The sequence below is a fragment of the Trichomycterus rosablanca genome, chromosome 7, assembly GCF_030014385.1.
Source record: "Trichomycterus rosablanca isolate fTriRos1 chromosome 7, fTriRos1.hap1, whole genome shotgun sequence".
NCBI classification, from domain to species: domain Eukaryota; kingdom Metazoa; phylum Chordata; class Actinopteri; order Siluriformes; family Trichomycteridae; genus Trichomycterus; species Trichomycterus rosablanca.
The window spans coordinates 31535426-31562189 of NC_085994.1; the positions used below are offsets into that span (position 1 = coordinate 31535426).

At 41.7% G+C, this 26764-nt stretch overlaps 1 protein-coding gene across 1 annotated transcript in view; it reads left to right on the top strand.

Moving 5' to 3' along the window:
• otud5a (OTU deubiquitinase 5a) overlaps window positions 1-26764 on the top strand; it is a 103140-nt gene that overhangs the window by 49035 nt on the left and 27341 nt on the right. Inside the window, exons 3-5 of the mRNA XM_062998585.1 lie at window positions 19679-19743; window positions 20793-20949; window positions 23170-23318. Of these exons, the coding sequence (XP_062854655.1) occupies window positions 19679-19743; window positions 20793-20949; window positions 23170-23318 (371 nt within the window). The remainder of the gene's footprint in view (window positions 1-19678; window positions 19744-20792; window positions 20950-23169; window positions 23319-26764) is intronic.

The window sequence follows — 26764 nt, forward strand, 5'->3', positions numbered from 1 at the left end:
TACATCGTATCGAATCTCGGCTCTGCCTGCCGGCTGAGGCTGAGCGGCCACATGAACAACGATTGTCGTGTTGTTCAGACAGGGACGGGATTAAGTCGCATGGGGACTCTCTCTCAGACTAGTGCGATTACGACCTCTGCTGGCTGGTTGGTGGCGCCTGCACGGAGATGGGAAAGGAGTGCGGTAGAGGGTGTGGCTCTCCGTACACGGCTCTGTACTGCACTGCACTCGTCAAGTGTAGGTGATAAGATGTTCGATTGCTGTGCACGTGTCGGAGGGGGCGTGGAGCGGCCTCGTCCTCCACAATCAGGAGCAGGGACCAGCATTAGTGAGAGGATGATTGACGGGCAGAAATTGGATGCGCTTAAGTGGAGAAAAAGGGGAAAAAAAAGGCTGCCCAAGCAGTAGGTCATCCAGGTACTTTTTGCATACTGTTTAATGAATACTATGTATTCGGACACACTAGCCACTCTCATGTACTGCTTTCGTGTACTGTTCAGTACGGAAGTATGCAATTTCGGACACAGCCAATGTGTTTCTCTTCCATCTCCAGATCTCTAGTAGGAACTTTCATCTAGGAACCAAAAACATAGCGCACGATGGCAGAGAGGTCTGAACATAGGGTAAGAGACGTTGGGACTAAAACAGTGTTAGTGTGCCAAGCTATGAATTTTCTAGGGATGCATCAATACCATTTTTTCCCAACCGAGTACGAGTACAAGTACATGCATTTTTGTACTTGCCGATACCGATACCTATTTAGAATACCGTTTTTTTTTTTTTAACAAAAACACACGTGAGAAGTGACGAGAAGTTTAATGATACCACGTCCAAAAATGCACGCCAACAAGTAGCGAGTGATCAAAGTGTTCAGTGTGCGCTGATGTGATGAAATCAAGGAGGAAAAATAAATGAATCTGAGTGGATTTGGCAACACGAATAGCATGGATTGTTCTGTAGTGAGTTGGAGGTTAATAAATATTTTTGCAATGTTGGTGTTTTGTTGTTATGTTTTGTAGAGAACGATCAGGTCAGAAATACTGTAAAACGTGTGAGTGTGCCGGTGTATTCTGATATAAACTATATTATCCCCCCGTCCCACCTGTTTACACTCCTCTCCTGCGTTTCCCCTCACACCGTATCCTGCGTTCTCATTGGCTGTTCGACATGTCACTCATTCCCAGTCGCACATCTCGGATCAGATATCTGACGTGCTAGAAAACTCGATCCGGTTGCCGAGCGCCGAGCGAAAATCAGGGCAAAAATCGTGTAGTGTGAACTAGGCATAACGCAGCAACGTGCACTAGGCACACGGTATCGGATGTTTAGTATCGGAGCCTCGTATGCGAGTACGAGTACAAGTTAGTGAGCGCGGTATCGGGCAAATACCCGATACCAGTATCGGTACTCATGCATCTCTAGAATTTTCCTTTCTTCTTTTGGCTGCTCCCTTATAATAGGGGTTGCCAACATGGATCATTCTTGTCTGCTAACTTGATTTGGCATAGTTTTTATGCTGGATGCCCCCCCTGATTTTCTGTCAAGGTTGCATTTTAAATGACCAACTTCTTTAGAAAAAAGCAGCTCACTTTACACACTTCTTTTACAGCTGGCTGTAGATGCTGCATATAATGCGACCACAATTTTCTTTGCATGCATGAACCCCCTAAAGGGAAGGATTAAGAGCTGAAAATGGATGTGTTTAGTGTGGGTGTGTGAGGCTGTGGGGTGATTGCTTGTAATTAGTTGAGTGTCTCGATGGCAACAGTAGGAAGGAATGACAGACTATGAACTCGCTTGACGATATTATATATAAAATAAAAAAGCCTGGAAGCCTGGAAGCCTGGAAACTGCCTTGGATAAAAGTGTCTGCTAAATTGTAATTTCTTTAATGCTGAGTTCACACTACACGGCTTTCAGGTTGTTCAGATCGCCGTACAGTTCACACTACACAACTGGATCTCTTGATCTCTTAATCGGGAGTCTTTCAAGTCGTTGTGGTTTTCACACTACACGACTGATCGGTGATAGGGGGTTTCACACTACATGATCTATCACCAGGAGGGATCTCTGACCAGTCTGTCTGGTCTCCCAAACTATGTTTTGTCACGAAAACACACGCAAGAAGTGGTGAGGGATTTAATGATACCATGTCTAAAAAGGCACGTCAACAAGAAGTGTGAGAGATCAAAGTTGTTTGTGCGCTAATATGCCGCGTAGAAACAAGGAGGAAAAAGAAATGATCCTGGTTGAAGGAGTGGATTTTTGTTATGCAACATATGTGAGCTGGCACATCTAGCGGTGACCTGTGGGCGAGTGACTAGACAGTAGGGGGTGATTTTGTAGCACAATAAGATAAATCATCATTCGGACTTCCCTCCCTCAGACGTGACCAATTGGGTCTGTTGAGCAACAATATATTAAAGCAATAAGCCAACGAGAGACCGTGCGTTACTGCGATTTTATCACGGGGAAGGTCGTTTGCCGTCAACGGCGGTCAACATAAAATATAATAAAATACAACAATGTCCAATAAATAAATGTTTTTATTTACAAAAACACTTACAAAAAGCATTCTTCCGCGAAATCACGTAGTCCGTTAACAGTGTTGCTAGGCAACATGAGGGCGAACATAACATTCGCTTTTTCTTTTCAGTGGCGTATTAATATGGAATGATGTGAGGTGGTCATAGGTGTGCGTTTATCGGGGATTTTACAACGGCTTCGAACGCGGCTCAGCCAATCAGATTTTAGGACCGGAACTATCCGTTTTATAAATATTTTTTTTAATCCATTGGTTAAATTGGTTAAAAATGTTTCCAAGGCCGCTCAGGTGGCGCAGCGGTAAAAACACACGCTGGAACCAGAGCTGGGATCTCGAATACATCGTATCGAATCTCAGCTCTGCCTGCCGGCTAAGGCTGAGCGGCCACATGAACAACGATTGGCCTGTTGTTCAGACATGGGCGGGACTAAGCCGGATGGGGTCTCTCTCTCATGACTGGTGCAATTACGACCTCTGCTGGCTGATTGATGGCGCCTGCACAGAGATGAGAAAAGAGTGCTCTCAGGGTGTGTCACTCCGTACACAATGCTGATCTGCACTGCACTCGTCAAAGTGTAGGTGATGAGATGCATACAGCTGCTGGAGGAGGCGTGGGTTAGCTTTTTACTCTTCAATCAGAGCAGGGATCGGCATTGGTGGAGAGGAAGCATGACGCAATCGGGCAATTGGACGCGCTGAAAAAGGGTGGCGTACAATTGTGACAGTATACAATTTTCTGATCACTAGTCCAGTACCCTAACCATTGAGCTAACACTGCTCTATCACCTAAATTCTAATGTTTGCAATATGACTTTTTCTTTCTTAGTATGGCACCAAGCTCATACTGCCAATAAAATTTACTTAAATTCTTAACGCAGCAGTGTTACTCAGTGATGCAAAAAGAAAAAAATCAGCCAGTCATGACGTTTTAAGGGAATATTTGTCTGTGATGTGCGTCAGTTTGGATTGTCGCTAACCCTAAACGTTAGGCTTCGGTGTTATTTCCAGCTGCATATCAGACAGTGATTGTGATATGAAAGTCTGTTCCCTTTGCCTCGGTTAGGGGAATAACACTGTAGATTTACCGCTGTCTGGCCTCCTGAACTTTTACACAATGCGATTCTGAGCTCGGCGCTGCCTGTTGTTGCAAAAGCCTGGTGATCCCCTCTCTCCCTACCAAAAGACTCGAGGAAATTATGAAACAGATCTGACCTTTTACCTACTCACTGATCGACATCTGTCGGGTTCTAGAGTTTCTTACAATAAAAATAAATAAACTTAAAAAGAGCCTCACAGTGAAGATAAACCGGAGCAGTGCGTGTGTGTGTGTGTGCGTGTGTGTGCCTTTAGAAGATACGCTTTGTTCACAGTATCGCTATAAGTGATCCATTGATTCACGAGTCGATTCATTTTTCGCGAAGCGTAAGTTTCTCTTCTCAGTTATCTCTCCGTGTTTACTGTTTTATAATTAAATGTCGTGGTTTTAAATAAACACCAGCTACTACAGAACATTCTGTGTGACTCTCTTACATTAAAAAGCTTCATTAAAAAGCTTAATTAAACTGCTATTACCACAGATCTGTAACCGACCGTCAGACTCGTTCCGTCTAAGGAGCTAAAAGTTCAGCAGATGATCCTGAACTAACGAATTTGCTAATGAATAAACTTTTGCCTCTGATTGGCTCTGTAACGTCTTCTGTTCTCATCTACATCACAAGTAAGAACCGCTTACGATTTACCAAAGTGAACCAGGAGTTTATATAACGTGCTGATAGAATCGACTCAGATGTGACCGGGTTGAATTATCTTTTTAAAGTAAATATTACAATCAGCAAAATTACATCGTATGTATGATGCACAACGTTAAGGATGTTATTTTAGGTCATGAAGAGCTTTCACGATGGTTTCTGTACGATTGTTGATTAATGGTGAGGTGATGGTTGGCGCTTCGTAGCTCAAAGTCTGGATCAATCCACTGAGCTGTTAACTTAACATGGTCTTTATCGGCCGATACCGATTCATAGCCGATCGATCGTCCCATCTCTAGTTATAAGAGTGTCCATTGCCATAAATATTAACAGATGTGCAACGGCAGAGTGGAAGATCATGTTCACAAGTCTGTCCTGATAGTCCTGATGGTGGCTCAGTGTTCTATGATGTCCCAGCAGAGTAAAGAGGTGTTATACAGTGTTATTTCTTTTATTAATCCAGTATTGGCATTCACCCAGCGAAACTATGACCCTTTTTCCAAGATGCCCAGCAGAGTACAATTGGCCCTGTTCTCAGTGTTAGCTATGTTACCTATATTAGTGTAACATTAGCATATTTCAGGCATCTGTGAGCTCAGGTGTGTTTAACAAAAAACCCCTTCACTTTCCGACCCTCTTACCCTGTTCACGCTGGTGAGCAGCAATGCTACAGTTGAACATTTTCCTTTCCAGAGGTGCGAAACCGTGCCACACTTCAAGTAACGCAGAGACAGCAGCACAAGACATTAAAATGAGATTGTCTCAATTCTATGCAAATGAAGAATTATATAGGGGTGAAGTGTGCACACAGCTAAAAGGCTTACCTATCTGGTTAACTCACTTTTGATTACCTGCCCAGCCACTGCTTGCTTTCCAGTAAAGTCACGACCTGTAGACCAAACGGTGAACCATAGGGGGGTGTCAAAATTGAATTCAGTAATTATTCCGAACCTTTTTTTTCTTTGGCACTCCAAATTGTGGTCTAGTGCACCCTGTTTGCTTTAATTATCCCTGAGATGTGTCCACTTATTGCCATTGATATGATTGGGAAGGAAAACACCTGGATCTCAGGCCTGGATTGTCAGGACAAAAATCAAGCCATCAGGTCCAAGGAAGTGTCACTGGTGAGGCTTTTCCACCAAAATAACCATGGTTCTTGAACCGGTTCTGTTCAGGTTTCTTAGAACCTTGGTGTTCTGTAGAGAACCGATGCATATTTCCACCAGTTTTTGAGAACAAAGCCTGCGTTATCAATGAAAGTTAAGAGTAGTAACATGATGGCGGAGCTTGTAGATTATGTGCGAAAATTTGTGCTGCTGTTACAGATGTTCGTTATGTAAAAAGCATCGATCAGCTGTTGGTGATATAAAGATGTACACGTGTTTGTCGCAATTGTTGTTTTCTTTAGTTCGTTGACGTGAGATGCATTTTGCGCTTCGCTTTCACAGCGACTTTCATTGACTTTCATGATTTGCTCAGTGCTCGACTTGAGCGATAAAACATCACACGAACATCTAATTGTGTGAAATAACCATCAAATCTACTCTAAAATACAACACATATATCTGTGTTAGCTGGATTTACTTCACGTGTGGTGTTTATGCAGCTCGGGGTTCTAAATCTTCTCGGGAGAGTCGAAAAAGCGTAACGTAAAATATAAAGTGTAACGTGGCTAAATGTACTAAAAATTAGACATAGAAACACTAAATTTCTTTCTTTCTTTCTAAATTACTCAATATAAGTGCTCTGTACTGGTTATAAGTGCTCTGTACTGCCCAAATTCATCAGTCGTTTTAGTACAATAAGCCACGTTACACTTTATTTCTTTATTTAAGCGTCGTTCGTTCTGTCCGGGTCACTTTTAACCCTTTGATGCACAACTTTTCAATTAATTTTTCAATTAACTTGTTTTTGATCATCACAAATCCTTATTTCAGTTTTATATTTTTTGCTTTTTTAATAAAAATCATTTTTGTATCACTACCCTTCTAATGCACAACATGGGTCAAAAATGACCCTTATGTATTTACTATGGAATTTGACAGAAACTCCTGACATTTGTAAGTGTTTGTAGTCCAAAACATATTTACTGATCTTTTGAAAGACAACCAAAGATTAGGCTCTTGAATCTTGAATATGTCCAATACTATTTGCTTATTCTAGTATAGATAGCTTTTATTAGCTAAGACAGCAAATACATGAATAACTGACAAATGTGCATATGAAAATATCCTTGAATGGATGAATATGTGTCATTTTGACCCATGTTGTGCATTAGAAGGGGTTTGCTTAGCTTGTGCATCAAAGGGTTAAGAAAATGTGAAAATATCAGCGACAAACTGGATCAAAATCCAATCCGATGAACTTAAAAAGATGAAAAATGCAGCGACAAGCTCCATACGAGACACCAGCACAGTGGTTTAGCAAAGCACCCAAACCTCTTCACTCTGACACGCCCACCGATTATGTCACGGTTCGCGCTGAGAAACCAAGTATTCTGTGGTGCCAGATTGGTCCGCTGTCTGGAACCTCTTTTTTTCGGTGGAAACACGCGGAACCGGTTCAAAATCAAGTTCGCGAACCGGAACCGTGTCGGTGGAAAAGGGGTGTGGGAGTAAACTGTTGCAATGCATAGATCAGGGATCAGAAATAAAACAATATTCAAGGCGGGCGCCCAGGTGGAGCAGCGGGATAATCCGCTAGCACACCAGTGCCGAGATTCTAAGCTCCTGGGTTTGAATCTCAGCTCTACTTCCATCCGGCTGGGCGAATTCACACACTGCCCTTACTTGCCCTTACGTCTTTTACAGAATACACAAAGGAAAGACGACAAGCACACATGCCGAAAACCACAAAAGAAATGCTTACACAAGACACAAGAACAGTTTTAACCTACCTCACAGCCATAAAAATATGAATGCAAATAGAAAATAGACCCACAATATAAAGACAAGATACAGTAAACAGACTCAAACAATACTGATCATGCCATAAAATGACACGTGTTACACATGGCGTTACAATCCAAACTAACAAACCAACCGTATATGCCCAAAAGTATATGGACACCTGATCTTGAGCATATAATATATTCCATTTCATAATCATAGGCATAAATAAATACCAAACACCACTCTTTTTTGGAAGGTTTGCACATAATGTTGAAGTGTATCTATGGGAATTTGTCATCCAAAATGAGCCTTTGTTAGATCAGTCTTTAAGTCAAGGCCTTGTTTGCAGTCAACATTTCAATTAATTTTAAAGAAATTCAAAGGGTCAGAGGGAGAGAGAGTGTGTGTGTGTGTGTGTGTGTGTGTGTGTGTGTGTGTGTGTGTGTGTGTGTGTGTGTGTGTGTGATGGTGCTCTCACCAAAATATATACACTGATCAGCCATAACATTAAAACCACCTCCTTGTTTCTACACTCACTGTCCATTTTATCAGCTCCACTTACCATATAGAAGCACTTTGTAGTTCTACAATTACTGACTGTAGTCCATCTGTTTCTCTGCATGCTTTGTTAGCCCCCTTTCATGCTGTTCTTCAATGTTCAGGACTCTCCCAGGACCACTACAGAGCAGGTATTATTTGGGTGGTGGATCATTCTCAGCACTGTAGTGACACTGACATGGTAGTGGTGTGTTAGTGTGTGTTGTCCTGGTATGAGTGGACATAGCTGATGGAATTTTTAAACAACTCCCTGTCACTGCTGGACTGAGAATAGTCCACCAACCTAAAAAACATCCAGCCAACAGCGCCCCATGGGCAGCGTCCTGTGACCAACTCAAACAGCAGCAACAGATGAGCGATCATCTCTGACTTTACATCTACAAGGTGGACCAACTAGATTGGAGGGTCTTAAAGAGTGGACAGTGAGTGGACACGGTATTTCAAAACTCCAGCAGCGCTGCTGTGTCTGATCCACTCATACCAGCACAACACACACTAACACACCACCACCATGTCAGTGTCACTGCAGTGCTGAGAATGATCCACCGCCTAAATAATACCTGCTCTGTGGTGGTCCTGACCATTGAAGAACAGGGTGAAAGCAGGCTAAAAAAGTATGTAGAGAAACAGATGGACTACAGTCAGTAATTGTAGAACTACAAAGCGCTTCTATATGGTAAGTGGAGCTGATAAAATGGACAATGAGTGTAGAAATAAGTAGGTGGTTTTAATGTTATGGCTGATCCAAACACGAATGTTTAAATAATAGTGCTTCTTGTAGCAGTAAAACATGTCCTCTGTCTTTTCTGATTGCTTATCTTTTCCACAGTATCGTGACGTGACCAATTTTTCCTAGCTTTAAAACTGAATGAGCATTTTTACGTCACATGGGCACTACAGAGGAACTCAGGATCCGGTAACAGATAGACTTTTACTCTGTGGTGACGTGTTGGTGTCTGTGCGTTAGGGGGATAAAACTTATCAAAGAATTGCAGACCCGAATGGGGTCGGACTGGTTCGCTATACGCCCACGCTGCACGCAAGCACCCACCCCTTTCTTAGAATGATTCTCGCTGGTTAGCAGTGCAATGCTATCTCGGGACCTCTATCAATTGAGGCGCTTGTGGTTTGGGCTTCTGCTAAATGGCGGACCTGGCTGCTTCTCTTTTCCTACGAAGCTTATCTGCGTGTGTGAGCGTTTTTCTTAAAACACACTTCACAGGCTTTTTATTATTCATTAATAGTGTTTGTAAAAGGTCACTGGGTCTGACTTAAGATCTGGCAGCTTATGTCGTGCTATTCAGGGTCTATGAAACTTAAGGCGAATTTCTTACATTTACTTTGACTTTTATTTTATTGAAGACAGTATAAACCCAATATGTTTTATGTTTTGTCTGGTCAACTTTATTTCATTTATTAATAAACATTCAGGGCTAGTCATGTGATTTTACATTTTACAAGTTATTAAACATTTCAAAAATTTTCTTTAGCATTCGGGGCGGCACGGTGGCTTAGTGGGTAGCACTGTCGCCTCACAGCAAGAAGGTCCTGGGTTCGATCCCCAGGTGGGGCGGTCCGGGTCCTTTCTGTGTGGAGTTTGCATGTTCTCCCCGTGTCTGCGTGGGTTTCCTCCGGGAGCTCCGGTTTCCTCCCACAGTCCAAAGACGTGTAAGTGAGGTGAATTGAAGATACTAAATTATCCAAGACTGTGTTTGATATAAACTTGTGAACCGAAGAAACTTGTGTAATGAGTAACTACTGTTCCTGTCATGAATGTAACCAAAGTGTAAAAACATGACGTTAAAATCCTAATAAACAAACAAACTTTAGCATTCACTCCTCAAATACGTCCTTAAAAAAGATTGGAAATAATTTGCATATTCCTCCATCTACAAAGCTGAACACTTATTTCCAATCCCTCAGACAAAAGAAAAGCCTTATGTTAACCATGCCCAGAAGTAGCATGAAGTTCTCTGGGCTTTAAGGCAAATGGGATGGACCATCAAACAGTAGAATTTCATGCTGCATCCATTACAAAGGCTGCAGAAGGAGAGGATACACGTCCTGGACTGGCTTGCCTGCAGTCCTGACCTGTCCCCAACAAAAAATGAAACTAAAGATGCGACAATGACGACCCTGCACTGCTGTGCACCTTAGGATGTGTTTGCAGAAAAAATAGGACAAAATAACACCTGAAACACTAAATCGCTTGGTATCCTCGGTGCCAAAACGTCTTTTAAGTGTTGTGAGAAGGAATGGCAACATTTACAAAATGGTAAATGCTTTACCGTCAAGGGCTGCAAGGCGACTCGGTGGGTAGCTCTGTTGCCTCACAGCAAGAAGGTCCTGGGTTTGATTCCCAGGTGGATCTGTTCATGTCCTTTCTGTGTGGAGTTTACATGTTCTCCCCGTGTCTGCTTGGGTTTCCATTGGGAGCTCCGGTTTCCTCCCACAGTCCAAAGACATGCAAGTGAGGTGAATTGGTGATACAAAATTGTGACATTAAAAACTTGAACTGATGAATTTTGTGTAACCAGTAACTACCTGTACTGTCATGAAGTGTGTAAAGCATGACATTAAAATCCTAAAAAAATAAAATAAATAAATAAATTAGCATCCCAACACTTTTAGGAATGTGTTGCAAGTCTGAAATGCAAAAACGGAGGTATATTAACAAATTAAATTAAGTTGACCAGATAAAATGTAAAATGTCCTGTTGTTTATTTATTTTCTCCCCCTAATCTAGTCGTGTCCAGTTACCCTGATTCGACCCTTCACCGCTGACTGAGGACGCCTCTCAACTGACATACGCCCCCTCCGGCACGTGCAGTCAGTCATTTTTCACCTGCACGAGTCGAGTTCATACACCTAACGGGCACTGTGTACGGAGGGCCACACCCCCATCAGCATTATTCCTCAGCCCTGTGCAGGCGGCTGCATCAGTCAGCCAGCAGGGGCCGCAGTCGCACCGGTTATGAGGACCTATGATCCGACTTTCTTACTTTCTAACCCTGAACAACAGCCAATCATTGTTCATGCAGCCACCCAGTCGGAAAGGCAGAGCTGAGAATCGAAACGATGTATTCGAAACCCCAACTCTGGTGCGCTAGCGTACTTCACCGCTGCGCCACCTGAGCGGCTAAAATATCCTGGTTTTAAATGTGTTTTTAATAGGGCTGTCGAAGTTAACGCGATAATAACGCATTAACGCAATCTCAATTTAACGCGATTAAGATAAATAGTGCCATTAACGCAAATTCTAGTTCATGTTGAGACTTGACTGGTAGAACAAACGTTTTAATGTCGGACATGTCACCGTTTTTCATTTGCGGTTTGTTAACAAAATGTAAAAGAGCGTCGTAGCATCTGCACTTGCATAATAAAGAAATAAATACACGCTATATTCACAAGTTGTCGGGAGCAGAACACTTTATTAACTTATTCTGTTACGGTAAAGAATACCGGACAGCTGAGTCAAGCACGTTGTCCATGAACTATGGAAGCCCCAAAGGGTCAAAACACACTCACTTCGTGTAGAAACGTCCATCAAACCATTAGATAGTATTACTGCCTAGTATGTGAGTGAATAAAACTCCCTTACAGTTTTCTCTTGTCCCAGCAGTTTTTAACATAAGTACATTTAGCATAAAATGTGTTCACCATTTTAATTGTAACATTTCACTTAAAAATCCTTGTTTTCTATAACATTTACACAGATTTTTTTTAATGCGATTAATCGCGATTAACTATATGAAATTCTGAGATTAATCGCGATTAAAAATTTTAATCGTTTGACATCCCTAGTTTTTAATGATTAAATTTGCATTTTCCATACTGTCCTGACTTTTCTGAGTTGGGATTGTACATAATTATACTGATCACATGAATACATATTGATTGTTAATAGCAGTACGGCAATTAGGGATGCACCGATCCAACTTTTTCAGTTCCGATACCGATCCGATACATATACTTTGCATATCGGCCGATACCCGATACCGATCCGATACCATTGTTGAATTAATAAACCGTATATACTTTATTATGTGGGAAAGACTTAAGGCATCAGGATCGACTTAAACATTACTAAGTTTGCAAAACAAAATATAATTAACACAGATATAAATGTACTGAACTGCTATTTATTTGTCAATAAAATAATAAACAGGCATCTTAATATTTCAGTGTTATTTTCACTCAACGAGTGAGCATCCGACGCTGCCTTTGTGACCAAATCAATCCCAGCATTCAACGTAAATAAAATATTACTGATTTTTAACTTGTATAAACTTATACCGAGTGTTTTTATTTGCAAGTTTGAGCTTGTCAGGAAATGTAACCGTTATCGGTACATGAAGGGAAATGTTATATTGACGTTAGCGTTAGCGCTGTGCTACCTCAGTTCACTGTTTTTAATGGCAAGATGCTAAATGCTAAACCCGATGGAATCGCTATGTAACGCGTTCGAATAACCTGACTTATAAGTTGAAGACTTATTAGAATCCTCTCTACTGAGGCAGCCGCTTATGTAGACAGTAAGACAGCAAGGCAGCTCCTTAGGTTTTCTAACACACCCAGAATGTAGCTGCTGATAATGAGAAAAACAGTAGTAGCTTAAATAACTTTTTCAAATAAACTTATCCGTAAATATTTAGTGCAAACAGTAATTCAAAATAAGCATGAAATACCTCCATGCAGCTGACTCTTTGGCTCGCTCCATGTTGCTCTTTTTGTTTGTGTTATACGCCATACGTCAGCAGCGCGTCCTGTATGGGCTTAGCACGCGTCGCAAACGAACTAAAGTGAACGTATCGGACCCATGGATCGGCCTGATTATCCGATATCCGATCCATCTCATTTTGGTAATATCGGGACCGATATCCGATCTTAATATCGGATCGGTGCATCCCTAACGGCAATAAGACGATCTTAACGCTAGAGGGATAAACGCCTTTAATTTTAATGTAGTACATACGTGGAGCTTAACACACAATAAATAAAATACAATTTCAAATTCATACATTACAGAAATTGTTGGTGTGCTAACTAACTAGGTGGGTTTGACCTTCCTTCCTGTTCAATAAGCTTCGAGGCTGTATTAGCATTTTTCTGTTATGGTTGTAATGAGGAAAGCCCTCAGCACCACTTGGCCGCCCTCTGGCACCAACTCTGGCTTTTATATTTGCCATTCAAATCGAGGTTGAAATCGGGGAAGAACAAAGGCAGGTGTTTATGATCACAGATGAGTCAGATTCATGCAAACCAGCCACCGTGTGGGACGGGAGGGAAGAACAGAGGGGGTGCCCCCGAACTAACCCAGATAGCACCCGCTGCTCTGTTAGAAAAAGATGAGGTTGTGTGATCTCCAGTGTCATGAATGGAAAATAGATATTAACAGAGGGAAAATACCAGCTCCTTAATGAGAAGTGAGAGCAGTCAGAAATTCCACACATGCTTTACGTAGTTTGGAGGATTTGACGTGAATATCTGCCTTTTCTCACTTTCAGGTCTTTATATAGTTATACACATCACACCTCTTACCCCCTCCGCTCTAGTTCACCAAGCATTTGATCATGATGTCTTTGGGAACGTGAAACAATATTAAAATGAAGTGGTTCAAATTAATTATGTTTCGTTATCTGCCACTGTCTGTTTTTGGCGGGTGGGAGCATTTTTTGAAGGTATCTGTATTTTCAGCTTTGACCAAGCATTCCCATAATGTGATGCTACCCCACCATATTTTAAAGTTGGGTTGGTCATGTGACTTATGTGCAATGTTAAGTTTACTTCACACGCTTAGCTTATAGATAGAATAGAATGCCTTTATTAGTCATTTATACATATACATATACAGACATACAGTACAACGAAATTCTTTCTTTGCATATCCCAGCTTGTTTGGAAGCTGGGGTCAGAGCGCAGAGAGGGTTAAGGGCCTTGCTCAAGGGCCCAACAGTGGCTGCATGGCAGAGCTGGGATTCAAACTCTCAATCTTTTAGTCGATCGCCCAAAACTCTACCCACTAGGCTACCACTGTTCTAGACTATGTCTGCTTGATCCACCTCTATATCATGAAATTAATGAGGCTTCCAGTTATTGCCAAAATAAACACTTTAACACTTTGTGTATATGATAATTTCAGCGTGTTACTCTAAATTACGCCCTACTAAATTCATGGGAAAATGTGCTTTATTTTATTGACTTACACTCATATATTGAATGATGGAATCAGTGGACGCTACAATACACAGCACAGCCTTAACTTAACAGTTGAATGTAAACCTAGAACATCCAGCGATGGTCTCAAATACGAAACTTCTCATCTGTGTTTTGTCACACTCCCCCTCTGCGTCCACAGAATGGGTTGGGAGTTTTCCAAACTCAGTTACCCGAGTAGTGTTTTTAGCTGCATTAGACTTCGACATCTTGGACATTTTGACTAACCGATCGCAGCAGACCGACAGACTGTTCTGTGGTGTAGTGTGCTGACAATGTTTGATGTATATGTTTACGTATTAGTGCGTTTTTGCCCCTTTGGGGATTCCATAATCAATGGAAAAGTGTGCTTTTCTACACACGTGATCATCTCTCTGTAGTCTGTGTTGTGCATCAAAAGAACAAGCCAGTAAAGTATCTGCTCCAGATAGTTTGTCTATGTACAGTTTATTTCTTTCTTTATAAACTCAGCAAACTCTGAAGACTCTCGGATACACTAGGACGCCTTATAGTGCGTATTATCCAGTAAATGTGAGGCGCTTGAATGCTACGCGAATGAAAAACGTTAAATCGCTAAACACAAACCTTACATTTATAGTTTCAAAGCAAATTGCATATTACACTGGAAACGGCTCATTTCCAGTCCATGAAGCTCATTACACATTACTCATGATGAATAAACAATGCAAATTTTAAAAAAAACTTTAGTTCCATATAATAAACAGTGTATAATGGGACAGTGGTAGCCTAGTGGGTAGAGCTTTGGGCTATCAACCGGAAGATTGGCGGTTCAGCCACTGTTAGGTTCTTGAGCAAGGCCCTTAACCCTGTCTGCTCCAGGGGCGCCGTGCGATGGCTGACCCTGCGCTCTGGGATATGCGAAGAAAGAATTTCATTGTGCTGTACACCTGTATATGTATATATGACAAATAAAGTATATCTTAAAAAGTAAACTGTTGAACACAAAAAGAATACAGCTAATAGTTGTAATGCCAGGTCGCACCTCAGTAGCCAAGTGCACCAAAATGAAAGACTTTTCATCACTTGTCTTCAAAGAAATGTGTATGGTTAAGCTTGCGACCTTAATGTTGTCACCTTTTGTGGCTGCATAAAACAAGAATATGTCCATGTGGGGGTTTCCAAAGCCATTTTATTTCAGCCCACTACACATAGTGTCATTATTTGCATAATGTGTATGCAGGCAAGAATGATCTTCTGTGGTGACCCTTAATACAGGAGCAGCTAAAAGACAGAATGAATATATAAATAAATTCGCTCATCTATTGCTGCTGTTTGAGTTGGTCATCTTCGAGACCTTCATCAGTGGTCACAGCTTGCTGCCCATGGGGCGCTGTTGGCTGGATATTTTTGGTTGGTGGACTATTCTCAGTCCAGCAGTGACAGTGAGGTGTTTAAAAACTCCACTTGTACCAGCACAACACACACTAACACACCAACACCATGTCAGTGTCACTGCAGTGCTGAGAATCATCCACCACCCAAATAATACCTGCTCTGTGGTGGTCCTGTGAGGGTCCTGACTAGGGATGCATCGATACCATTTTTTCCCAACCGAGTACGAGTACAAGTACATGTATTTTTGTACTTGCCGATACCGATACCAATACCTATTTAGAATACCGTTTTTTTTAAACACACGTGAGAAGTGACGAGAAGTTTAATGATACCACGTCCAAAAATGCACGTCAACAAGTAGCGAGTGATCAAAGTGTTTGTGCGCTGACGTGATGAAATTAAGGAGGAAAAATAAATTATTTGGCAACACGAATAGCATGGATTGTCTGTAGTGAGTTGGAGGTTAATAAATATTTTTTGCAATGTTGGTGTTTTGTTGTTATGTTTTGTAGAGAACGATCAGGTCAGAAATACTGTAAAACGTGTGAGTGTGCCGGTGTATTCTGATATAAACTATATTATCCCCCTGTCCCACCTGTTTACACTCCTCTCCTGCGTTTCCCCTCACACCGTATCCTGCGTTCTCATTGGCTGTTCGACATGTCACTCATTCCCAGTCGCACATCTCAGATCAGATATCTGACGTGTTAGAAAACTCGAGCGCTCGGCGAGCCGGTCGGATCGAGTTGTTGGATAGTTCACACTTAGCGATCGAGAGCCGAGTTTTGATCACCGAGCGAACGCCGAGTTGCTCCCGAGCGCCGACCAGTCGCCGAGCGAAAATCAGGGCAAAAATCGTGTAGTGTGAACCAGGCATAACGCAGCAACGTGCACTAGGCACACGGTATCGGATGTTTAGTATCGGATCCTGGTTTGCGAGTACGAGTATCGGTACTCATGCATCTCTAGTCCTGACCATTGAAAAACAGCATGAAAGATGAACTACAGTCAGTAATTGTAGAACTACAAAGTGCTTCTATATGGTAAGCGGAGCTGATAAAATGGACAGTGAGTGTAGAAACAAGGAGGCGGTTTTAATGTTATGGCTGATCGGTGTATATAAGATCAAATTATTTGTGCAGCAGGTAAGACTGACGCTTAGTCAGCAGATAAAAAGATTGAGAATCACAGAGCGTTTATTGTTTTTGGTTTACAAAAAAATATGAATTTCATTCCTGATATTAAAAACAGTTGGTGCGTGTACCAAAAGGTTACTGAAGGAACTGGGTTTATTTACATGGGTTTTTTTTATGGAAGTGTAAGAAAGCAGTACTACGCAGCTTTTTATTTTACTGATGGGAAAGACTTTTCAAAACTCGCTGTTTTAATTCCTCTTTTTTTTGCTCAGTTAACATTAAACTGTATACTTCATAAAGGCTGAAGCACTTCACCCTTGAACTTCCGTGCTGCACCCAAGTCCACTTTGACCATTTTGGTCAGTGTTTTTGGGCATATGTGAAAACATGCACTTAAAACAGAGGGATCGGGATTTGATTTGAGAGCGAGCTCTGGTGTACACTGGTCTGTGTGAATGTGATGCGCTCTGAAAACCAGGAACAGAGTAATGTGGTCAAGCATGTAATGTTTAAGTTTCACACGGGCGGGACGCTTTTATGAACTCATACATTTTTCCATCAAACTAGATTATTTTATTTTACATTTACATTTAACTTTTTATTTACATTTATCAAATGCACATATTTAGAGTATTTTTTTTAATAAATTCTGCTGTTTTATAGTTGCATTAATATGTATGTAATAAAGATGCTCAGGTGGCAAAGTAAGAAATGCCAGCCACTACACCTTGTGAGGTTTTGCTTACCAGTGTTTCTTCTACAATATTTCTTCTTACCCTCAGTGAAAATTTGATCTATTAGCATTCAACAGATGCCTTTACCTAAAGTGACCTACAATTGTGATGGAATACAATGTGAGCTTTTAGGGGTTAAGAGCCTTGCTCAGGGGCCCACTACTTGGTGGTGCTGGTGGTGGGGCTTGAACAAGCAACCTACTGAATACTAGTCCAGTTCATAAGCTTTTGGGGGGTAACAATATAGGCACTTGGTGGTGGCGGGGTCAACAAGCAACCTACTGACCGCTAGTCCAGTTCATAAGCTTTTGGGGGTTACAATGGGCACTTGGTGGTGGCGGGGTGAACAAGCAACCTACTGACCGCTAGTCCAGTTCATAAGCTTTTGGGGGTTACAATGGGCACTTGGTGGTGGTACGGTGAACAAGCAACCTACTGACCGCTAGTCCAGTTCATAAGCTTTTGGGGGGTTACAATGGGCACTTGGTGGTGGTAGGGTGAACAAGCAACCTACTGACCGCTAGTCCAGTTCATAAGCTTTTGGGGGTTACAATGGGCACTTGGTGGTGGTACGGTGAACAAGCAACCTACTGACCGCTAGTCCAGTTCATAAGCTTTTGGGGGGTTACAATGGGCACTTGGTGGTGGTAGGGTCAACAAGCAACCTACTGACCGCTAGTCCAGTTCATAAGCTTTTGGGGGTGACAATGGGCACTTGGTGGTGGTACGGTGAACAAGCAACCTACTGACCGCTAGTCCAGTTCATAAGCTTTTGGGGGTTACAATGGGCACTTGGTGGTGGTAGGGTGAACAAGCAACCTACTGACCACTAGTCCAGTTCATAAGCTTTTGGGGGGTGACAATGGGCACTTGGTGGTGGTAGGGTGAACAAGCAACCTACTGACCGCTAGTCCAGTTCATAAGCTTTTGGGGGGTGACAATGGGCACTTGGTGGTGGTAGGGTGAACAAGCAACCTACTGACCGCTAGTCCAGTTCATAAGCTTTTGGGGGTGACAATGGGCACTTGGTGGTGGTACGGTGAACAAGCAACCTACTGACCGCTAGTCCAGTTCATAAGCTTTTGGGGGTGACAATGGGCACTTGGTGGTGGTGGTACGGTGAACAAGCAACCTACTGACCGCTAGTCCAGTTCATAAGCTTTTGGGGGTTACAATGGGCACTTGGTGGTGGTAGGGTGAACAAGCAACCTACTGACTACTAGTCCGGTTCTTTAACCACTGAGCTACACTGTCCAGTTGTTCTGTTTCATGCACACCTATATGCTCCAGTAATGTATCATACTATCCCTTGCTTCTGCTTTTATAGTTCTGTACTATATTTATTAAAGGTTTTACTTGCATACATGCTTTTTTTACTTACATGGTGACAAAGACCAATTTTTAAAGGCGCCTCTTTACAAGTAAATGGAAAAACCCACAAACCCGTCGAACTTTGACACGCAGGTTGAACTGTCACTATATCTTTAAAGCTTTTTTTAACGACCTGCAGCATCCTTTGGCCCGATGTGTAACAGCAGAAGTAGGCCGATACCGCGAAAGAGGAAATTGACTAAGAGATTCTGAGAATGTCTGCGGTCAGGAGTCATGTGACTTGCCGGAATGAACCCCCTGAATTTGCATATAGCCGCTCCCGGGGAGGAAGAGGCACGGCCTCAACGAGGAACCTTATCGCCTGTTTGTTTACATCGGTATTGGTGTTTTTTTTTTTTATATGGTTTTCTTTCTTTGACTCATGCGATGCCACACCATGAAGATTGGCGCTAAAAAACCCCGCCGAAACTCTCGTAATGTGCCGTGCAGCTGTGTTTAGGTGCAACAGAAGTAAACATGTTGATCAGTAATGGTTGTGGGAAAAAAAATATTAATTACTGAACTATGTAATATTTCAGTTTCATAAGATCCAGCAGATGTGAGAATTAATATTAATTTATTTCATTCCTTGTTATTTCTTTCGGAGGGTTATCAAATTCCCTTCCCTCCTTCCATTAAATAGTTCAAAGTCAGTTTTCACCTGTAATGTACACTACATAGCCAAAAGTATATGCACCTAACGAGCATCTCACTCCAAAACCATAGGTTTTGATTGGTTCCAGTTGGTTTCCCTTGGTGCTGTAACAGCCCTTCTTTCCTTACCAACCTATACAGTTAGATCTGTGTGTTTTGGTTGGTGTTCAACTAGACACCAAACCTGAATTCGCAATGCCAGACGGAAAAGTAGGATAAATCACCACACAGACTGTGTTTACACTGCTCCAGAGTCCAATGGTGGTGTATTCTTTTTTGTACGTTTTATGTCTGGCAGTTGTGTGCGCTGATGTTGATCTTTGTACCTATTATTTAATGGCTAACGTGTGAGGTGTTAAGTTAACCAGGGCAACTCTAGCGGGGCAAAGCTGTTATTATGTTGTGCTTTTATACCACAATGCACCTGCTGAAAAGTTTGGTTTCTAATTTTATTTTTCCCATTCCCCAGCTGATCAAGTTTACGGAGACCAAGATATGCACGAAGTTGTTCGCAAACACTGCATGGACTACTTGGTGAGTTGTTTGATTCGTCCTTATACACCGATCAGCCATAACATTAAAACCACCTCCTGGTTTCTACACACACTGTCCATTTTATCAGCTCCACTTACCATATAGAAGCACTTTGTAACTGTAGTACATCTATTTTTCTATTGTTCTTCAATGGTCAGGACCCCCACAGGACCCCCACAGGACCACCACAGAGCAGGTATTATTTAGGTGGTGGATCATTCTCAGCACTGCAGTGACAATGACATGGTGGTGGTGTGTTAGTGTGTGTTGTGCTGGTATGAGTGGATCAGACACAGCAGCGCTGCTGGAGTTTTTAAATACCGTGTCCACTCCATTAGACGCTCCTACCTAGTTGATTCACCTTGTAGTTGTAAAGTCAGAGACGATCGCTCATCTATTGCTGCCGTTTGAGTTGGTCATCTTCTAGACCTTCATGATCATCAGTGGTCACAGGACGCTGCCTACGGGGCGCTGTTGGCTGGATGTTTTTGTTTGGTGGAATATTGTCAGTCCAGCAGTGACAGTGAGGTGTTTAAAAACTCCATCAGCGCTGCTGTGTCTGATCCACTCATACCAGCACAACACACACTAACACACCAGCACCATGTAAGTGTCACTGCAGTGCTGAGAATGATCCACCACCTAAATAATACCTGCTCTGTGGTGGTCCACAGAGGTATGTAGAGAAACAGATGGACTACAGTCAGTAATTGTAGAACTACAAAGTGCTTCTATATGGTAAGTGGAGCTGATAAAATGGACAGTGAGTGTAGAAACACGGAAGTGGTCATAATGTTATGCCTTATTGGTGTATTTACATTTGCAGCATTTAGAAGACATTTTTATCTAAAGCATTTACAATTGGGCATTAATTTAGAGATAGTAAGGGTTTAAGGGCTTGATCATGTTGCAACTTGGTAGTGGTTAGTCTTAAACCATTGACCTTCCGGTCTAATTCAGCTACCAGTTGCCATTCTTGCATACCTTGGAACACAGAAAGTATAAGCAAGTGCAATTTACAACATCCTCATTTCACCTTTTATCTTCAGATGAAAAACGCAGACTACTTCTCAAACTACGTGACAGAAGATTTCACCACATACATCAACAGGAAAAGAAAAAATAACTGCCATGGCAATCACATTGAGATGCAGGCAATGGCGGAGATGTACAACCGGCCAGTGGAAGTGTACCAGTACGGCACAGGTAAGAAAGTCAGGAGGTTTCCTGTGAATCGCTGATGTGGAAAAAAAAAAAAAAACTGTGAAGCGTATGAGTCAGATGATGACTTGATGGATCCTGATACAAAGAGCAATTAAATTTAGCTAAGGGCATTTCCACACAAGGTCACCTTGTAGTTTAAGAAAACCCCATCATTTAGGTGAATTACAACCTGTAAGCATTCCCTTACAGTAAATGCAAACAAACAAGCACCAGACCGTTAATTGTGTCCACCAAGTTTCACAGTTGGTATAGTAGCACCCATCTGCAATGTTCTCCTTTCTTCAAGGACTCTTATTTGTCCAGTAGACTGGCAGATGGTGCAGCACGACTCTTCAGCTCAATGCATTTCCACTGCGCCATTCAAACTTTTAAATGGAATTACTAACCCTTAATGACATGAATGTAAACAGTGGGTTAACATGATGTTAGACATCTAACTAAATAAACAAACAAACAAATCCACTGCCCCATTCTCCAGTGGTGATGTGCTTTACATTAATGGTCCCAAACCACCGGGTACCGATACGCTGGTCATTTACTACCGGGACGCACAGAGAGAATAAATAATTAGAGATCGCTAAAGAGCAATTAAATTTCACAAACTCTTCGGGTGTTATTGTCTCCAATCACCACTAGTTGGGAGCAGCGTCTCGTTGCGTCGAAAAACGCTTAGGATTCACACTGATTTTCCATTCTATAGTTCTTCTATTTTAAATCCTCCTACCCCGCCGGGCCATGAAATTATATCTTATATGAAACCGGTCCATTCTGCAAAAAAGGCTTTACACAACTCGGTCAACGCTCGTCATTGCACATGTTGACCTTAGGCTTGTGTGCTGCTCCTCCACCATGAAAACTGAATCCATAAAGCTACCATTGAATAGTTATTGTGCTGATATTGCTTCCAGCCTCAGTTTGGAACTATGTAGTTCATTGTGCAACAGATGACATGTCCTTATCTGTGAAATTCTTTTCATTGGGGTTAAGCAGTCTGGGTAGCACTGTCACCTCACAGCAAGAATGTCCTGGGTTTGATTCCCAGGTGGAGCAGTTCGGGTCCTTTTGCATGTTCTCCCCGTGTCTGCTTGGGTTTCCTCCAGGAGCTCCGGTTTCCTCCGACAGTCCAAAGACGACATGCAAGTGAGGTGAATTGGAGATACAAAATTGTCCATTACTGTGTTTGGCATTAAAGATTTAAACTGATGAATCTTGTGTAACCAGTAACTACCTGTCCTGTCATAAATGTAACCAAAGTGTGTAAAATGACTTTAAAATCCTAATAAAAAGAAATAAATTAGCAGTCTCTATTGAGGTTTTCCCTTTACAATAACCACCCAACTGAATGGGTCAGTTTTAGAAGGGCAGTGCTTTGTTAAGTAATTTGGTAGCATCATATGCTAAGGAATTAGAGTGCCATGTCATTTGAATCGTCCAAGTTTAAAGAACAGCAACAGTTGCAAAAAACGATTAAAATCCCAAAATGTCAATGACGTACATGTTTCGTTACAAGTGTATGTACAGTTCGAACTGAACACGCGGCAGCACGGTGGCTCAGTGGGCAGCACTGTTGTCTTACAGCAAGAAGGTCCTGGATTCGACTCCCGGGTGGAGCGGCCTGGGTCCTTTCTGTGTGGAGTTTGAATGTTCTCCCCGTGTCTGTGTGGGTTTCCTCCGGGAGCTCCGGTTTCCTCCCACAGTCCAGAGACATGCAAGTGAGGTGAATTGAAGATACAAAATTGTCCATGACTGTGTTTGACATTAAAGATTTGAACTGATGAATCTTGTGTAACCAGTAATAACCTGTCCTGTCATTAATCAACCAAGTGTGTAAAACATGATGTCCGAATAAATAAATAAATAAATAAATAAATAAGCAGTCTTTATTGAGGTTTTCCCTTCGCAATAACTGCCCAGCTGTATGGGTCAGCTTCAGAAGGGCAGTGCTTTGTTGAGTAATTTGGTAGCATTACATGCCATGGAAATAGAAGGCCATGTCATTTAGATCATCCAGGTTTAAAGGACAGCAACAGTTGCAAAAAAGGATTCAAATCCCAAAAATGCAATGACATACATGTTCATTACAAGTGTACCTGTATATAAAGTTTTAACTTCAACTAAACATCAGGTGTTAAAGGTCTTGGAAAGATCAAGCAGTGTAGGTATTTTACTACATTAACACAGTTGTTTCTTTGTCCTTGTTAGAACCAATCAACACGTTCCATGGGATCCATCAGAATAACGACGAACCAATCAGAGTCAGTTACCATGGAAACATTCATTACAACTCAGTGGTGAACCCCAACAAAGCCACCATCGGTGTGGGACTCGGCCTCCCTGCCTTCAAACCAGGGGTAAGTGTTTATCATGCCAGTGCCCTTTTCCTGCCCATTTTAATGGCATTAAACTCCCTCCAGCAGTAGGAGTGTTCTCTGGTACTAATGAACAGAAACCGAGTACATGTGGTAGCTGTGGTACTAACAACTCAGTGGTTGACTAGTGGCTGGCAATCCTGGAATTCAAACCTACATCCTGTTATTTAGCCACTTTTGGTTGTTAAACTGATAAGGTGTACAACTGAATTGAGATCATATGGTTAATCCAATCAGGAGATAAAAAGAAGGTTAAAATTTGTTAGTTTAACCCCTGGTCTGTTGGCAGGTGGGTTTTTAGTCTATTTATTTTCATCAAGGTCATTCTGTGCCAAAAAATTTTTTTGTTAGTTTTTTTATTCTTCTTTTTTTTTTTTTTTATTAACCTCTTGTGCTGTAAAAAGCATTTTTACCTTCCAGCTTTTTTTGGATTTTTAATTTTTTTTTCCAGATGATCTGGTGTCAATTCAAATCCATTCGTCTTTTCTTAGGGCGAACACATGCTTTCTCTGAGTCTAATCAAGCCAGTGCATCATCTAATATCGCTTCTCATTCAGCGTCACAGGGGAGCTTAAACACCCCTGGAATGGGGCACTGACTGCCCCATATAGGCTCACAGATGCACACGATTGGGCAGTGTTGCTGTGTTAAGTAAAGAGAAAAACACAAGCTTGCATCTAACTATGGCAAATGTGATATCCTGAACTCCCGGCCACTGAAGGCTTTGGCATCAATTATGGTTTGAAGTGGCAAACTGCAGCATATATCAGCCACAGCGTCATTTTGACTTTCCAGTTAACTGACCAGTAAATTAAATAAATGCTTTATTGCATTAATTACTCATGTGCCTGTTTGCCAATAACAAGGAATCTTCAAAAAGCACTTTTATATTTTCATTGGAAACAGTGAGGGTGGGAGGGGTAGTAATTGGTCGTGTCTGAGAGACTGAGAGAGAGCTTATAGTCCGGATTTAGCACCATCTGATTTCCACCTTTTTAAAAGCGTAAAGAAGCTTTAAGGTGAAGAAGATTTTCATGTGATGATGTGAAAGCAGTGGTGCATCAGTGGCTACACGCTCAACCAAAAACATATTTTTGCTGACGGCATTAAAAAATTGGTACAGCGCTGGAAGGTGACTATAAAAAAGTGATGTTATTTGTTATTGAAATTCTTAATAAATAGAGTTAAAACAAAGTGCGGAAACTTTTGGAAGAACCCTCAGATCTCACGTCCTGTATATTAAATACATCAAGAATGTACATAGTTTCCTATACTTTATTTATATTTATTATTGCAGATTTCACTTCTTAAACTATGTAAAGTGATGTCAGTTGACAGGCGTGCTGTGTCCACTGGGAGTGGTAGTGCACTTGTCAGTGCTGGTCCCAAGTCTGGATAAAAATAAGAAGGGTTGCGCCAGAAAGGGTATCGGGTTAAAAACTGTGCCAAATTAATGGTAGTTTTGCAGGTCTGCTGCTGTCTTGTAAAGTATTTGCAAAGAAACGTATGTTTAAGATTAGTATATCTGCTTATATACCAGTGTATATATTTGCTTATAAACGGGACAGTGGTAGCCTAGTGCAGGGGTTTTTCAACCTTTTTGGACATGCGCTTCCCTCCGTGTGCCCACCGCGAACTTGCGCCCCTGCCCCCTACTCAAACTTGCGCCTCAACCCCCCCACCCCCGTCAACCATCGCACAGAAACCATCGCGAAAGCTCTTGACAAGCTAAAATAACATAATTATCGTTGCGCACATCATACATACGATGCAATTTTGCTGATTGAAAATATTACTTCAAAAAGATAATACAGCTCTATCCCATCTGAGCCGATTTTATGAGCACATTATATAAATTCGTGGTTCACCTTCGTAAATCGTAAGCGGTTCTTGCTTTTGATGTAGATGAGCGCAGAAAATGTTACTTCACAGAGTCAAGCCGAGACAAAAGTACATCAATTGCTAAGTTCGTTAGTTCAGGATAATCTGCTTTGACTGACAGAAAACTTTTAGCGCTACAGGCAGAACGAGTCTGACTTGGCTACCGCTCTGTGGTAATAGCTAGTTTAATTAAGCCTGAGCTTTTTAAGCTAAGCGAGTCACACAAAATGTTCCAGTAGCTGGAGTTTATTTAAAACTGCAGTATTTATTAATAACAGCAAAAATGGAGAGATGAATCGACTCAATTATATCGATACTGTGAACAGAGCATCTCCCACTATACACCTCTCTTAATGACACACACACGTCCAGACTGAACTGGATAACATTAAACGTGGGTGTGTGTGGTCAGCAAGACTAATCAGATATGTCTCCTGTATGTGAAAAATGAATTGCTTTAGTTTTAGAAGTAAAAAATCTTGTAATGCTACCCCCCCACCCCCGGGACAGGTTGAAAACCCCCGGCCTAGTGGGTAGAACTTTGGGCTATTAGTTGAAAGGTTGAGAATCCCAGCTCTGCCACACAGCCACTGTTGGGCCCTTGAGCAAGGCTCTTAACCCTCTTGGCTCCAGAGGCGCCGTACAATGGCTGACCCTGCGATCTGACCCCAGCTTCCAAACAAGCTGGGATATGCGAAAAAAGAACTTAATTATACTGTATGTATATAAGACAAATAAAGGCTTTCTATTAGTCAGTTTGCAAACAGTAATTAAATAGGATATTTTTGGAGATTTTTAATGTACTGCGTATGTACAAATGTAAGAAAACGTACAAAAATTTGTCGGGCATAGGTTGGGCACTCAGGTGGCACAGCGTTCTAAAGCGCTAGTATAACATTGCCGAATGTTCAAAGACGTGAGTTTGAGTCTCAGCCGAGCCACCAATGTGGCCAGGCATCCACACAAACGCATTGTTTTACTTTTTTTGATATTTAGCAGACGCTTTTATCTAAAGTGACTTACAGTACTTACAGACAGTATACTGTGTAAGCAATTGAGGGTTAAGAGCCTTGCTCAAGGGCCCAACAGTGGCAATCTGACAGTGGTGAGGCTTGAACCAGCGACCTTTTAATTACTAGTCCAGTACCTTAACCACTAGGCTACAACTGTTGTTTGAGGAAGGAAAGGTCAGATGAGCTGTCCTCCCGTAACTGCTGCGATAATGATCCATATTATATACCAATAACATATACCAATAACAAAACTGGCTGATTACTGGTCTCCTCTTACTGTATAAAAATCTAGCTTTGAATAGCTGTAAATTGTTTAAATACGTTCCTTACACTTCACATCTGTAAATCAATAAAACCAGGCATTTACAGTGCCTTGCAAAAGTATTCAGCCCCCTTGAACTTTTCAACCTTTTGCCACATTTCAGGCTTCAAACATAACGATATGAAATTGTAATTTTTTGTGAAGAATCAACAACAAGTGGGACACAATCGTGAAGTAGAACGAAATTTATTGGATATTTTAAACTTTTTTTA